This window comes from Terrapene carolina, unplaced genomic scaffold (assembly GCF_002925995.2).
Source record: "Terrapene carolina triunguis isolate 2854851 unplaced genomic scaffold, T_m_triunguis-2.0 Scaffold68, whole genome shotgun sequence".
Classification (NCBI taxonomy): domain Eukaryota; kingdom Metazoa; phylum Chordata; order Testudines; family Emydidae; genus Terrapene; species Terrapene triunguis.
The window spans coordinates 63,086,056-63,103,470 of NW_020664419.1; the positions used below are offsets into that span (position 1 = coordinate 63,086,056).

The 17,415-nt window shown below is 39.5% G+C and overlaps 1 protein-coding gene across 1 annotated transcript in view; it reads right to left on the reverse strand.

Annotated features, from left to right (window-relative positions):
• Positions 1 to 241: 241 nt before the first annotated feature.
• Positions 242 to 17,415, reverse strand: part of CCDC107 (coiled-coil domain containing 107) — a 24,598-nt gene continuing 7,424 nt past the window's right edge. Inside the window, exons 2-6 of the mRNA XM_024212169.3 lie at positions 9,546 to 9,751; positions 6,930 to 6,999; positions 2,933 to 3,023; positions 1,330 to 1,439; positions 242 to 837 (exon numbers count right to left, since the gene is read on the reverse strand). Of these exons, the coding sequence (XP_024067937.2) occupies positions 545 to 837; positions 1,330 to 1,439; positions 2,933 to 3,023; positions 6,930 to 6,999; positions 9,546 to 9,751 (770 nt within the window). The 3' untranslated portion in view covers positions 242 to 544. The remainder of the gene's footprint in view (positions 838 to 1,329; positions 1,440 to 2,932; positions 3,024 to 6,929; positions 7,000 to 9,545; positions 9,752 to 17,415) is intronic.

Consider the following 17,415-nt stretch of genomic DNA (forward strand, 5'->3'; position numbering starts at 1 on the left):
GGAGGGGGCAATCCCCCCCCAAAAAAACTGCACCCATGGTCACCCCCCCGTGTGGCTTCCCTTTGCTTCCCTACAGGGAAGCACAGGAATTCTACAAGGGAGCTATTTTCTGCAGGCACCAGAATCCCCCCAGCAGTATACTTTTGCAGTTTGCATGTGCAACTCCAGAAAAAGACATTTAAATTACTCTAAGATTTCTATATTTAAAATAATCACTATGAGTTATATCCATTCCTCTTAGTTTTAATTAGGTATGAAAACAAATATTGTATTAAGAAATCTTGATGCTTTTGTGGAGCACCATGTGTAATTTCAGTATATTATATACAGATAGTACAGAAATATTTTCTATAGGAAAAATAAATAGAACTATATGTGTAAACATTCTGGGTGAAAGCCTGCCACCCACTGAAGTCAATTGCAGAACTCCCATTGACTTCAGTGGGGCAGGATTTCACCTCTACTTTTAAAGCATATAGCAGTGACAGAATATTTTAAAAGTGCATACAATGTTATGTGCAACAATTCTTTAATTTTGAACATTTTATATATGCATATTTAATTCATATCTATTACGCCGCCTTAATTCAGTCTCTTCTGGTTCCAGTATCTCTCTATTTATTATTTCTTGAACTTCTATCACCTTTGGCTCAATCAGCTGACTAAGTGTGAATTCACAGTCACACAGTTCATGCTCTTCCTTTCTGTAACAACCATCAGTATCTTCAAGCAGATCTTCAATACTATGATCTTCATTGTCATCTGCTTTTTCCTGAGTGTTTGCGCCAAATGACTGAATGAGATCTTCAAGTTTCTCATTACATGTGTGATTAACATCTTAGTTTACAAAAAAAGAAAATGAAGATTTAAGATTAGTGACAGGGTTCTCAGTTTCAGAAGTCATTCTTAGAAGTTTCAATTTTAATTCCTCCAAAAAGTCTGACTAATGCATTAGCAGCCTATTGAGGCGGAGAGCTCATGATGCATTCCGTCAATTCCAATCTCTCTAATAAAGCAGCAGTGGACTTCTGGCTCTAAATGCAGCAGTGTATTCTGGTAGGATTGAGCTGTGTTCCCACCTCTAAAGATCCAACATCTCAATTTGTAACTAGGTACCCGTCAGGTAAGTGAGCTGCTACTTTTATAGACAACTAGTGGCAAAAAATAAGATTTTAAAATACCATCTGATAATATCCACCAGTCTGGAAGTAAGAACCATATTGCATCCAAGATGTATGAACTGAACATTCAATTCTTTACAACTTAAGTAAGCTAAACACTGATTTACTGTAATAAGGATCTACAACATTGACTGAAAACTAGAAGTACCTTTTAGTTTCATTTCTGATTTATCCAATCCACTTTCCTTCATCAGCTGTCTAATGGACTGGAGCTGTGTCATTATTTCATCTTTCTGTTCACAAGCCAAAGCATTAACACTGAAATGAAGAGACAAGAAGCTGAAGGTTCACCTGAGCTACAACTGAAAATGAATACTTGTCAAAACTGCACCAAAAATATTATTCGGACTCCAGAATAGATCGAACTATTTTTTCCAGGTGAATTACTACTATCATGGTTGGATGAGTGACTAAAAACAGTTTTTAAAACCTGTTGGCAACCATCACTACATTTCCTCTGAAGATTGAGGGAAAAAAAGCAAAACTGAAATATAGCTACTGGCTGATTTCATTACTGAATTTTTATGATGGGTGTTCCAGTTGAAGAAGTGCCCATTGAAAGATGGAATTAACAATGAAAGCTATTCTAGACAACTTGTCTAAATAAGACCTCAGAAAGGGAACATTACAGCTTGGATAAAAGTGTCTTATCAAGATGTTTTGTTTTGAAGAGATTGCTGTTAGAGTATTAACCAGTTGCAAGTCTGTCATTTAATTTTCTGATTTAATAAGGAGCTTCAACCTATTAAATTTAATAATGTATTGAAAGTTATTAAGTTCAAGAACAGCACCGAGGTAATACATTTGTTTTAATTTAATAACATAGTTCTCATGAAAGGTGTCAAATCAACACACAGTCCCTATCTGTGTGTGAACTGAGTACTCTTGATTGCTGATGTACAACACTCCCAATTAGTGTGCCTCAACCCTACTTCAGGGATGGTACTTTTCTAGAAGTATAAGTAGCTCTTGTTAGTTATTCCCTAGTTTTCTACTGAGACTACCAATGGATCAGAAACTATGATAATTCCCTATGATATACATTCATGGCCACCTAAACCAAGAAAGATAAGTTCATAAAGGCCAAACATGGTAGCTATCAAATGGTAGTTACTTTTGGTCACTACACATGATCTGGAAGGGGAAGAAACTCCATATTATATTAACAGTCATGAGCCATCCAATCCCCAGCAAAGAATTTCAAATGCTATTTAGATTTACTTTGTATTTAGAAGAGATTTCACCAAAAACTATACTTCTTTCTCCTTCCTCAGAATCTGTATCAAGTTTCAATTAAGATCAGTTTTTCTACAACTGGGCTTCCCATAATTTTGAAAACAATCTTTATTAAAAATCATTTGAGAAACCAGGAATTTTACTTAGTACTTAAGATAATAGTATTGTTTCTAAAGAACTGAAGCAAAATTGGTGAACATGTTTTACATGGGTGTTTTGAATGTGGAAAGACATGAAAATACCACTTTGCAGTATTATCATCCCATTACTATGCTGCTTACATCTGTATGTCAACAAGGGAGCTGTCTGTAGTAATGCCTGTTTAAATCTGCAGCGTTGGCTACTGTATGTACAGCATTATACAAATGCTACATTACAAACAAGGTTTCTCAGTACCTTTCACCTCATAAATAAGGTGATCTTTTGAGATGTTTGTAACTCCCTAAAAAGTTGGGGGCAATTAGTATAACTTTATTTAAGGCATAACCTGTATTCCTTATCCTGAAATTACTCACCAGTTCGACAGTGGGTCTAACTGAGTCAATAAAGAATTTAAAATTTTCTCTGTCTGTGCTAGATGCTGCTCCAGTTCCAAAAGCTGATGTTCTAAAAGAGAAGACAGTGTATTAGACATGTGTTTGCACTGCAAAAATGGCAGCAAAGAAATAAAAGCCGAATTATGTTTTTGGTTAGGTAGACATTATCAAAAAGAAATAAAGTAACCCCTTCTCTGTAAAACTTTGGAGTGACTGTGTGTAAAAGTTGCTCAGCTCTTGGCACTACCTTACCCCCAAAAAAGGAGGAACTGGAGTCCAGAAAAAGTAAACTCCAGTTATCAGACAAATGGGGGGAGGGGGGAAATTGACTAATGAAAAAGAAAAACTATACACACAAATATTTTCTTAAGCATGATGGGGAGGACACACTAATAGGTTACAGGGATTTGAAGGATGTAAACACCAGCAAAGGCACAGGAGTTGGTTAGGGTAGTAAATAAAAAGGAATGTAACTAGGAGTAATAAAGGGAAAATCATGACTATAAAAGCAAGACATCCTGATAGCAACTATTAAGCTTACTTAGGTTCCCCAAAGGACCTACAGAAACCACATGACTTGGTGTTTAGACTAGGCTCAATAAGACACTAGAAAGTATGTTGTGGGGAACAAGCCTTTATTAGTATGCAGTGGTAATGGATTACTCCATTACTCTTTACTACATCTCTTCTATAAAGCTGTTATGATTATGAACTACACTAAAATTTGACATGCCCAGTCTGACCTACTCTAAAAATGACACATTAGTTCATTAGAGCAGAAGATCAATGAGAGCGTGACCCAAAAAAAGCAGGTTGTAATCTACCTAAACCGCCAAACTCCCACCCTCAAAATTACTTTATTGGAGAGCATTCAACCAAGCATAAGAATGGCCATCCAAGGTCAGACCAATGGTCCATCTAGACCAGTATCCAGTCTTCCAACAGTGGCCAATGCCAGGTGCTTCAGAGGGAATGAACAGAACAGGGCAAATCCCGTCGTCCACTCCCAGTTTCTCATAGACAGAGGCCAGGGGACACCCAGAGCACAGGATTGCATCCCTGACCATCTTAGTTAATACCCACTGATGTACCTATCCTCCATGAACTTATTTACCTAATTTTTGAACTCAGTTATACTTTTGGCCTTCACAACATCCCTTGGCAACGAGTTGCCCAGGTTGGCTGTGCACTGTGTGAAGAAGTACTTCCTTTTGTTTGTTTTGAACCTACTGCCTATTAATTTCATTGGATGACTTCTGGTTCTAGTGTTATGTGAAGGAGTAAATACCACTTCATTATTTACTTTCTCCACACCAGTCATGATTTTATAGACCTCTATTATATTCCCCCTTAATCATCTCTTTTCCAATCTGAAGAGTCAGTCTGATTAATCTCTCCTCATATGGAAGTTGTTCCATACTCCTAATCATTTTTGTTGCCCTTTTCTGTACTTTTTCCAATTCTAATCTATCTTTGAGATGGGGTGACCACATCTGTGCGCAGTATTCAAGGTATGGCCATATCATAGATTTAATGTCTTATTATCGTCTATCCTTTTCCTAATTATTCCTAACATTCTGTTAGCTTTTTTGACTGCCACTTTGCATTGAGTGGATGTTTTCACAGAACTAGCCACAATGACTCCAAGATCTCTTAAGTGGTAATAGCTAATTTAGATCCCATTGTTTTGTATGTACAATTGGGATTAGGTTTTCCAGTGTGCATTACTTTGCAGTTATCAACCAAGAATGTCCTGTTACAGCAAGTTATTCTAAATATGTATGATGTGTCCTCATTGCTAAACAGAACGAGCCAACCAAAAACAAAAGTCATGCCCTTGGCATTTTGAAACCAAAGGCTCACAAATAGCTCCTTAATGACCTGAAAAATGGGGAAAAAAAGGAATTCTAAAAATGTGGAAACATGGACAAATTATTAAGGATGAACACAAGAATAGCACAAGCATGTAGAGACAAAAATCAGAACGCCTAAGACACAAAATGTGTTACACCTAGCAGGAAACAGAAGGCAATATGAATAGGTTCTAGAAATACATTAGGAGCAAGAGAAAGCATTGGACCACTGCTTAGCGGGAGAAGGAGATCTAATAACAGTGACAACAAGAAGGCTGAGGTGTTTAATGCTTGTTTTGCTTAAGTCTTCCATAAAAAGGTTAACTGTGACCAAATGCTTAACACAATATTAACAATAAGAGGGAAGGAACAAGTTAGAGAATATTTAGATAAATTAGATGCATTCATGATGGCAGGGCCTGACAAAGTTTACTCTAAGGAACTAGACATAGCAATCTCAGAACCATTGGGAACTATCTTCAAAAACTCATGGAGGATGGGTAAGGTCCCAGAAGCCTGGAAAACAGCAAACATAGTACATATCTTTAAAAAGAGGAACAAAGAGGACTCAGGAAATTAGAGACCAGTCAGCCTAACTTTGATACTCCAAAAAAATACTGGAACAAGTTATTAAACAATCAATTTGTAAGTGCCTACAGGATAATAGGGTTTCATGTAATAGCCCACATGGATTCATCAAAAATAAATCCTGACACGACCCTTCTTTGATAGGGTTACTGGCCCACTGGTGGGGGGGGGGGAGGGAGAGGGGAGAAGAAGTATGTGTGATAGATCTTGATGTTAGTAAAGCTTTTGACAGTTCCACATGACAGTCTAATAAGCAAAACTAGGGAAATTAGTCTAGAAGAAATTACTATAGGGTGGATGCACAGCTGGTTGAAAGACCATTGTCAAATAATAGTTATCAACAGTTCACTGTCAAACTGGGAGGGCGTATCTAATGGGGTCCCTCAGGGGTCAGTCCTGGGTCTATTACTATTCAATATTTCCATAAATGACTTGGAATGAAGTGGAGAATACGCTTGTAAAGTCTGAGGATGAAACTCCTCCCAGCTTGATGTCAAACATTTTGAAGGACAGGATTAGAATTAAAAACAAAATTGAAGAATTGGTCTGGAATCAACAAGATGAAATTCAATAAAGACAAGAGCAAAATACTGCACTTTGGAAGGAAAAATCAAATGTGTGAACACAAATTGGGAAATAACTTGCTAGGCAGTAGTATTGCAGAAAAGGATAAGGGCGTTATAGTGGATCATAAATTGAATATGAGCCAACAATGTGAATCAGTTTCAAGAAAGTCTAATATCATTCTGGGATGTATTAAGAAGTGTTGTATGTAACACAGGAGGTAATTGTCCCACTCTAGTTAGCAATGGTAGGCCTCAGCTAAAGTATTGTGTCCAGTTTTGGGCACCACACTAAGAAATATGTGGACAAGCTAGAGAGTCCTGGGGAAAACAACAAAAAGGATAAGAAGTTTAGAAAACCGGAGCTATACGGAAAGTTAAAACAGGACATATTTAGTCTTGAGGAAAGAAAGCTGAGGGGGGACTTCAGTCTTCAAATATGTTAAGGGCTGGGGCTGTTATAAAGAGGACAGTGATGAATTGTTCTCTATGTCCACTCAAGGCAGGACAAGAAGTAAATTGTTTAATCTGCAGCAATGGAGATTTAGGTTGGATATTAAGAAAAACAATCTCACTAAAAGGATATTAAGCTCTGGACTAGGCTTCCAAGGAAGACTGGAATCCCTAACATTGGAGGCTTTTAGGAACAGGCTGGACAAACACCTGTCAGTTATGATCTAGGTATACTTGGTGCTGCCTCAGCAGAGTGGGTGGGCTAGACAGCTGCTCCGAGTCCCTTCCAGCCCCACATTTCTAGGATTCTAAGTATGCCACTACTGAGCATTGCTCTATGCCTATCACATACCCAAGCACCTAATTTTAAATTAATAGTCTTGCTAATGTTCTTCAAAGCATTTTAATAAATTAAGGGACTGGATTTTGTTCTGCAACTATCAATGAATGTATATGGTTTTATTTTAGAAGGAAAACTAAGCATTTTGCAATTATGCATGTTCTGAACTGATGCCTTGCCTGTTTCTTTTGCCTTATCTTCTGCTGTATTTTTCTCTTTCTTGGAAGAACTTCCTTCTTGAGATTTCATCTTTAAAAAAAAAAAGTGAAGTTACACTTAAGCCAATATAATAGCTTAATATGCGTTTTAGAAGATAGAAGATGCTTATTTAAGCATCTAAATGTATTAAAAGTTTCAGCTACTATTTACTTTGTGATATTTTCATTCATCCTTGATCCCCCCACTCCTCAAACTAAGTCAAACGCAGCAAAGCTCTCACTGAAACTATCCAAAGCTTTTTGCCAAAAAAGTGACATTTTAACATTTGTGAAATAATGTCCATAAAATGTTTGTCCAAATCACTCTAGTTTTGCTAGTATAGCAGGTGTCCTGTTGCTTTCTGCAGATGCATTATATAAAACAAAACAATTTTATTTGTTTCATATAATCTCACCAGAAGTACCCACTTCAGAATCAGACAATTTATTGCAAGGCTGCCAGAAAACAAGCCAAGGATAACAAAGATGTGTATATAAAACTACATTCAAGACCTTAAATATGTTATCCTATCTCCTAGAACTGGAAGGGACCTTCAAAGGTCATTGAGTCCAGCCCCCTGTCTTCACTAGCAGGACCAAGTACTGATTTTGCCCCAGATCCCTAAGTTCAAGGATTGAACTCACAACCCTGGGTTTAGCAAGCCAATGCTCAAACCACTGAGCTATCCCTCCTGCCCGCCCATTGTTCATCAATGCACAATATTTTGACTTCTACCTCAAATATGTCATTGTAAGCACAGAGAAAAAAACCCACTGATTTACAGTGCCACCTTAAACTAGGTGCCACATTTTAGTCAAGACAGTTTATAGAATTTCTCAAATCACTGTATGAACAATGCATGAAAATTGCTATAAGGCTATTCAATTGGGGAATTTGTTTTAGCAGACACATTAACACCTTCAATTTACATTTAACCACAAAAACCTTCAGAAACGTAACCTCCTAGACCAGGGGTCGGCAACCTTTCAGAAGTGGTGTGCCAAGTCTTCATTTATTCACTGTAATTTAAGGTTTTGCATGCCAGTAATACATTTTAACATTTTTAGAAGGTCTCTCTCTAGAAGTCTATATTATATAACTAAACTATTGTTGTGTGTAAAGTAAATAAGGTTTTTAAAATGTTTAAGAAGCTTCATTTACAATTAAATTAAAATCCAGATCTTGTGATCCTTGCCCTTGTTTTTCCTTGCTGAGTTTTCATGGCTGCCGGGAGGGTAAGTGTCTTAAAAATAGTGAATTGCTCAGCTACTGCAGTGATGGGGGCCAGATAAGCCAGAGAGTCCAGGGCCAGACGGGACCACCAGCTTATTTAGCCTGGTTTCCTGCATGTCATAAGTCATCAGCAACTGAAATTAGACCAGGTGTTACAGCCAAAGCTACAGAAGGAAGTTACAAGACTGCACAGTGCACTGCAGAGTGCCACTGAAAATCAGCTCACGTGCCACCTTTGGCACACGTGCCACAGGATGCTGGGGAAGGGGGTCCAGGTGTGGTGGGCTACCGATGCAGTGTGTGAGGTTTGAGGAGGTGGGGGAAGTCTGAGGGTGGGGGGAGGGGCTCCTGATGCAGGGAGTGAGGCTTGGCAGGACAGAAGTTCGGGAGGGGCTCAGTGGGGGGCTCCCGATGCAGGGGGGCTGGGTGCATGGGCTGGACCAGATGCACAGGGGTTGGGTAGATGGGGGGGGGGGGGGGGAAAATAGCTCCCCATACAGGACCCCTCCCCTTGTGGAGGAGGAACGGTGGGGCCAGCTCACTGTACAGGGAGCTGCTCCCCCTATCTGACCAACCCCCATACCTCTGGACTCACCCCATACACCCAAACCCCCCACTGAGCCTCACTCTCCCACATGCAGAACTCTCTACCCATCAAGCCTCACCCCCTGCACCCAGACCCCCCACTGCCATGCAGAACTTCTTGCAACTGGGGGGACCCAACCCTAGTTGCTCCATGTGGGGGAGGGGGAACTCCATCTCCATCATTGTCCTCCTCCCCTGCCCAGCCGGGACGAATGTCCCTGTGTAGCTAAGGCATCCACAGACACACACCCCTTTCCCTCCCACAGTGAGACTTACCTCTCTCCCAGCTGCTGCAGGTGCCTTGGCAGATGTGCCCACACTGCCAGGGAGGAGTGAGCAAGCACTGGTTCAGCTTTTCTTTGCTTCCCCACAGAAACCATTTTTCTGCGGGGAAGCAAAGAGAATCTGCAGGGGGACACATTTCTGCGTGGGAAGAGAGAGAGTTTGAGCCGCTGCTTAGGTTATGAATAGTACTATTGTACAAGGGTGTATCGCCAAAGTCTTGTCCAAGACCCAGAGAGGGAAGTTAGGATCTTAGATTTGAAATGTAAGAGACAAAAGGAAAAAAAAGGAGGAGAGTTAGAAAGTCTCCACACACACACACACAGCAGTAAACAGCACAGTTTTTACTTTGCAGCTCATCTTTGAAGCCACATGGGGGCAAAAAACCAAAATAGGTGTCTTTTAAAGAACAATCTGCATGGACACAGGGGAGGAACAAATGACCTGTTAGGTCTTTACCATCTCTCACTTCTAAGGTTAAGATATTTAATATTTACCTTCAGGAATTTGTATGCTGCAAACACCCCCACACCAATAGCATACAAGGGCATGAGGGTAAACGCTAAGTCTTTGCCACTGCCTCTAGTTCTCTCACTCTTCCTGTCCTTTTCCATTACATTCCTCATCTGCTGAAAGCTTTGGTATGTTTTACTTTCAGAACTTCCTGAATTCAGATGAGACTGATGAACTCTCCCAGAGGCACCTGCAAAATGAAATATTTTAAAAGAAAAAGTTTAGCCTTGTAGTTAATTTCAAAATGAGACTGTTCTGAGATTTTCCTCCTTGTAGATTCACCATTTCTTTAATATTGTGTCAACCAATAGAACAACCACATACAAGGTTACAATAGACCACCCTTTCACGTATGCACAGTAAAGGGTATATTTAAAAAAAGTCTTCAAAGCTACTAAATAAAACAGTAGAAATTACCAGGCACTCACTTTCTTACCAGTGGAAATAATCTGGCAAAGTAATTGCAAACTGCAGTTAAGTTAGATATAACCTGTAATACACTGACATTAAAATCAAAATGCAAATAGCAATCTGGCATTGAACTCAAACCTACTGGAACTGCTTTTTATTATCATCAAACTAGTTTTTCCATAAAAAGAGCGTTGATTTCAGTATTATCTACCTTTAGAAACAGAAATTTAATGTTTCCCTGTCTGAGCAAGAGACATTCACTAAAATAACCAGATTAGCATATGTAAAATACAGGGTTTAGCTGTAGGTTCAGTGTTATTATGAATGCTCTTTTACACATGTGTAAGAGTGTCATATCTCAGTAGAGTTAAATATTTAGTGGAAAAAAGTATAGTATTACACATGTGCAGTACAAATTTTCCAAACACTTAACTATTTCTAAAAAGGATATCCATATGTCTAATTAAGATGTCCTACTGACGATTGAATCAATGAGTCTGAAGTTTCAAAAATTAGTATATTTGAAATTTGAATTGAGGAGAGCAAGAATATGAAAAGTCTGCTTCCCACATACCAATATGATCTAGAAAATGTCAAATGAAATTTTAGCAACCTTTACATGGCTAACAAATATATACCCTCAAGACAAAAATAAGCATGAAGTTTCAGACTACAGTGTTATTTCCCCCCCAGAAATAAGTAACAAATGCATTCTTTGCTCAAGTGCCACCTCCCAGTCACAACTTCTAATATCCTTCAGAATACCAACACTGCTGAGGATTTCTAGTGAGAACAATGAAGAACATAATTACAGCCAGTTCTCATGTGAATCATAGTAAGCTTACTACTTCTGCCAACAGTTGCTAGCCTATGGCCATATTTTGCTGCCTATTGAACAACGTGCCTTAAATTTTCCAGAGCTGTGAGCCTTGTTTCATTCAACACCACTTCACAAGCAGGTGATACTGTACTTGAAAAACACACTCCCTGGTATTATCTTACATGAAGATAGCAGTGTCCAGTGAATGTACAAGTGGGATTCAAGCCTTAAACAAAAATAGACATTGCAATTTTGTCACAGTCAAAGGAGAAAGATTACTAAAATAGATTCCTTTAGGTGGAAGAGTGGTTTTGATACAGATTTAAAAAAAAAAAAAAAAAAAAGCAAAGTCAAGAAGTGAAAATATGAACTTAGATGCAGGGAGAAGACACCAAACCTAGATTTGTAAAATATCATGAATAAAATGTCTAATGTGAGAATGATTCTTAGAAGTTTTAGAATTATTTTAAAATGCCAAAGCCCTCACCAAAAAACATTCAGACCTCTAATGATGAATTGAAATTATAATTAAGATTAATATCAGCTCTTCAGTGGAGTGGTTCTCAACAACCCTTCATGTCCTGTCATATTTAATCAGTTTGCAGCATCTGAAATTTGAGCAACTTTTACATATCCAATTGTTGTTCCTTGGAACATGAAGTAGAGCTGGGTAGCCATATTAAAAGATATCACATGAACTACTCCAACTAATGCAGACAGAACTTAAGACAACACAAACAGCTACCTCAATCAAGTTCATGGATATCCAGACAGAGCTAAAGAGTTTAAAATGACATTGGCAGGTAGCAAACAACATTTGAATAAAATAGTTAATTCATTTGGTCATTTGTATCAACTCAAACCCAGGCAGATTTTGGGTTTAAGGTACATATCAAACTTTTGGCATAGCTCTGATTAATGAATCAGTGTTCAAAATTAGAAAGCCTGCTTTTTATAGAGCCGCAGTATTTTTAATATAGGATCCAAAAGTCACTAGATTCTTTCCTAACATATGGATGACAAGAATTTATAGTCTTAAACCAAAAAGGGTAAGGTGACATGGAAGGAAGAGCATGCAATAATTATTTTTAAGATATATATTTTCCTTCACCTAGTTATTTTGCCCATTAATAGTTAGTCTTTACTTTTTGTTGTTTTAACTTGTGCTCAGTCATAGCCATTTGTACCTATTTCCAGTTTTGTTTGTTTTCAAAACATTTAAGTTATTTTAATCTCTTATTTCCATTTTTTAAAAAGCCATTTATGTAAATATTTCTATATGCTTAGACTTTGTTTAGATCAATCATCTTGTGTAGTCCTCATGACTAAGGCTACAATTTAGTCATGGGTATTTTTAGTAAAAGTCATGAACAGGTCACAGGCAATAAACAAAAATTCACGATCAGTGGCCTGTCCAAGGCTTTTACTAAAAATACCCATGACTAAATCTGGGGGGGGGGGGGGGGGGGGGGGGGGGGAGGCAAGCAGGCGCGGGGCGGGGGGCAGGGGGAACACCACTCCAGCAGCAGCCAGTGCAGCTGGCTGCGGGGCTGCCCAAGCCCCAGAATCCATGACTTCTGCGACCTTTGAAACACACACAGACAAGTTAAAGCACTTTCTTCTGTCTTCTTTCTTTTGCATGAATAACCAATGGGAAAATAGGCAGCATGATTTACTGGCCAAACAGCCAAGATGTGCGAGGGTGTTACCTAATGTATGGGTCAGAGTTTGGATATTTTCTGAATTGGCATAGGGAACTGAATACGTGGGAACTGCACAGCCAGCTAAAGAGTTTATTTTACTTTGTTACTATACCAAAACACTAGCTCCAGTAGCTAATGCACAGGAACTGTGGGCCAGATCCTGGCATCCAGTCAAACAGGATGAATTGATTTAACTCACTGATTTTGATCATGATTTAAATCAGCAAGCTGGAAATCTTTATTTAAACAAAGAATTTTAATCTCATTTTGCATTTGCACTTTTTAGTCCTAATGAAAAAGTTGAATCTAATTGGGTGGTAAATATATTGATTTTTAATTAAATATAGCCTTTACTCTAAGTTTGGTGGTACTTCTTGCTAACAAGGAGGAAATGCTATATCTATTTAATTATATAGCTTAAGACGTTTATTCAGATTCTTATTTTTATATTTTTATTATGTTAAAAGTGGCCTATGGCATCTTATTTACTAAATGATTCATATGTTGCTTGTGATGTTTTTCCAGCTGCATAAAGATGGGAAATTGGAATTAAAGATAACTTTAAAATGGTGGGGTTTTGTGTTTTTCGTTAAATAAAACCTATCTTAAATTCACTGGATAGGCAAGAAAAAAGTTTATCAAGATATATTTTACATTTAAAACTAACTTATTTATTAAATAAAGGAAGTATAAGCTATAGTTCCAATTGTTTCTGGTCATCATGTACTTCCAGATTTTAAAACTAGCAGATCACATCCCGATTTTATTCATAGATTGGAAGAGAAAAAACAAGCTCTTCTGCTTTTTCAGCTGCCAATCAGCATTTCAGTTTTGAATGGATTAGTCACTGAAATGAAATACATGAATAAACTGAAATGAAGTGTTCTCTCTACACCTGAAGAAGAAACTACTGCTGTCAAAAGGTAGTTTAGCGCTTCAGCAAACACTGATTCCAGAGTGACTTCCAACATTTCAGCAGTTTGACTCCTTAAACTTTATCAGCAAATACATGCTGCTTGAATATTTAATTTAATTTAAATGGTTTTAAATAGATTATAATAAGTTCAGGTCTTAACATAGGTTGTCAATCTCAAATTTAATTTTGAATAGTTTTTTTTAAATGTAATTTAAATTTTAAAAATCCATTTTTAAAAGTATTGATTTTTATCCATCCTGCAGCCAACTCATCTTCAGTAGGAGGAATCTCTTGAAGTTCGGTGGAAACCCCTAACATTAATTATCAGGGTTGATGAGCTATAAAAGAAGTTCTGTTCTTTAGTTCTTCTTGGCCAGATGGATGATGACCAAATTAAGGTGTAATTCTCAAAACTCCAAAAGGGATTCAGAGGTACGTAGTAAAAGAGAAAGTTCAAGTGATTGCCCACATGGATTCCATTCTTGGTATGCATATGCCCCATATGTGAGAGACCAGATTCTTTTGGCCAGCAGTGTCCTTTGTAGCCCCAGAGGTCCTCACACCCTCAAAAGGACATACAGGGTATATTTACACTGCAATAAAACATCACTGGCTGGCCTGTGTCAGCTGACTCAGGCTTAGGGCTACAAAACTGCAGTGTAGATGTTCAGGCTTGGGCTGGAGCCAGGGCTCTGAGAACCCATGAGGGGTGAGGTAGTGTTCTTTAATATTTTTATTAATCAGTTAGTTGTTAGAGTCTTATATTTAATTGCCCCTGGCTTAATAAAAAAACCCCTCTCCCAGGTAGGTTTCCTTTAGGCTAAACACCATTCCCCACCCCTGTACAGAGACCGCAAAAGCTAGGTCTCCAGGATTCAAGATATATGCTCCATGCTTTGATGCCTATTAACAATGGGCACTCTCAGTGCCTACTCTGCCTAGGAGAGGGACATATCCCAAGCAATATTCCATATGTTTTTCATTCTCCAAGAATGGGGGAAGCCTGCATGAACCCTATTTCTCCTCGGGAGATCAATGGAAGCCTCCTTGGACACCAAGTGAAGGCCACAGCCAGGCCAGCCATCTCATCAGTCTCTCTGGTAGGGACCCCGTTACCAGAAATACCACCTCAAGCTCCTGGGTCACATCTACTCAAAGGCCCCATTCATCTGCCACTGTTCCAGTGTCAATATCTTCGGACGGGGCAGAAGAGAGCACTGCCCCAGGGAGGAGCAGGGTCGACGCGGGGGGGGCGGGGGGGGAAGGCAGGCCCAGAATTTTTTCGGGCCCCCCCCGCAAGGAGAGACCAGCTAAACAGGGCCGACGGGGGGGGGGGGCGGGGGGGAGAAGCCGGTACAAATTACCGGGGCCCGGTGGTCCAGAAGGGGGCCCGAGTTCCCCCTCTCCTCGGCCCTGTTTAGCTGGTCCGCCCTTGCTAGGGGGCCCGAAAAAAAATTTTCACCGGGGCCCGAACCCGCTCTCGGCGGCCCTGGGGAGGAGCCAAGGTCACCCTCGTTGGTGCCTTGCAAGCAGACACACAAGAGTCACCAACCTCCTAAGGGCCAAAATCCTGACAAAGTCCCTTCAGGTGCTCTGATACCAGTTAGCAACAGAACACTAGTGGTAGCCACTACATCTATGGACCATGTCTCTCCTGGCAGAGTTCTGGGATACTGAGCGTGGATTTAGTGTTGGAATCACCTCTCCTTGAAAGAGAGAGTGGCAACATCCAAATCACCAGCTTCTGAGTCATTGGCTAAGAGGGTAGCCGCAGTACCAACCTTCCTTCCACAGAGTTATGGCATTCCCAACAGAAGAACCCCACCCTTGGAGGGAATATATTCCTCTCCTCATCCTCCTCTACATACACAGGAACTTCTACCCCTCCTAGGGGTAGCAGAATTCCATGTGATGCAATTTCTTCATCTCCCTAATTTTTCCACAAGCCTCATTTAGCCTTTTTGGGGGGGAGGGAAGAAGAGGAGGATTAAATTTCACACATTTGTCCTATCAGTGTAAAAGGACAGTGGCCTTACATGAACATGATTCATGAACATACGTAGGTTGTTTGTGGCCTTCGCAGGCAGAATTCTAAGTCAGGCCATATCTTCCCAGAGATTGTCTAAATCCATTTCCAATTGCATAAGGATATGTTATGTGTTAGCCAAGTTAGATCTGCCTAACCACATTTAGAGCTCATTCCACTAAAGTCCAGGTCTCCTACATCAGGACTGCTGCTCATCTGAATAACGACCCGATTACTAAAACCTGTAGAGCAGCTACTTGGAGCTCAGTACACACATTTACAAGATACTTTCTTTGGTAGAGGCTTCCAGATCAGTTGCCTATTTTGGTAGAGCTGTCCTGAAGACCTTCTTTAAGTAAGGCTTTTAGGAACCACCTCCAAGCAAACAGATAACTGTCTGTTAGTCATCAAGATTGAAATCAGTGTGGACAATCACTTGAAGAACGTTTACAAACCCTACAGTAACTACTGTTTGAGATGTGTTTCCACATGGATTCCAGGACCCTGCCCTCCTTCCTTGCTACTGCAGAGTCCTACTCCTCTGGGAACCTGCATTGGCAAAAGAACTGAGGAAGGACTGGGCCCACTCAACCCTTTATACCAGGGGTTGACAACGTTTGGCAAGCGGCTCGCCAGGGTAAGCACCCTGGTGGGCCGGGCCAGTTCATTTACCTGCTGACGCGGCAGGTTCGGCCGATCGCGGCCCCCCCAAAGCTGTGATTTGTGTATTTTTCAGGCCTCCATTTGGAGCATATAGTTCTCATAAGAGGGTTTGCATCAATCTCATACATCAGCATTGTAGATAACCCAGACCACCCCTCTACTTCTTCCTCGGTGATGCACACTAAGTTTTAAGCAGGGAAAACTATAGCATTTAGCTTGGCAGTGGTTTTACATTCACCACAGGAATGTCTTAAACCTTAATTTCCCCTCCCCAAACTAGATGGACGATTGCAACAGATTTTAGTTACCCACACAATTCCCATGAGTACTATATACAGGCGCTTGTATAGCTCCAAGAATGGAGCCATTAGTGAGCATTGTTTATTGAATGTTTTTTCTTTCCCCATTACTTTTTGATGCCAACACCTCACTTCAGTGGCCATTTAGAAAAATCTAAGTAAAAAACTACCTTGTATGGTGTATATAATCAGGATTTTAATTATTTATTATGGTGACATTTAGAAGCCTCAGATCCATTGTGTATAGTGCCTAGCACACGTAACAATAAGACATCCCTGCCTCAAAGAGAAAGGTCCAGAAAATGTATAATTCTATAGCAGGGGTTGGCAACCTTTCAGAAGTGGTGTGCCGAGTCTTCATTTATTCACTCTAAATTTAAGGTTTCAGGTGCCAGTAATAAATTTTAATGTTTTTAGGTCTCTTTCTATAAGTCTTTAATATATAACTAAACTATTGTTGTATGTAAAGTAAATAAGGTTTTTAAAATGTTTAAGAAGCTTCATTTAAAATTAAATTAAAATGGAGAGCCCCCCAGACCAGTGGCAGTGTGAGTGCCACTGAAAATCAGCTCGCGTGCTGCCTTTGGCATGCGTGCCATAGGTTGCCTACTCCTGTTCTATAGGTTAAACCTAAGCTTTAGGGCCATTCTGAACTGCACATAAAGATTTACACATTGTATAGAAGCTCATAAGTTGCCTGTTTTATTCCCAAGTATTGAACAGTGAATTATTAGAAATCATATAATGTTTATGTTATTTCTCCTGGTTTACAACTGCCTTCAACTTATTAAATCATAAGGCTATCTCAAGAAGTTAAACTGACCTAATTAATTGCAAATATTAAAATCTGATGAAAATCTGCATCTGACGAAGTGGGTATTCACCCACAAAAGCTTATGCTCCAATAAGTCTGAGTCTATAAGGTGCCACAGGACTCTGTCACTTTTTACAAATATTAAAATGGACCACTTGCCTTCAGAAATATAGGGCCAAATCCTTGGCTGGCATAAATTAGC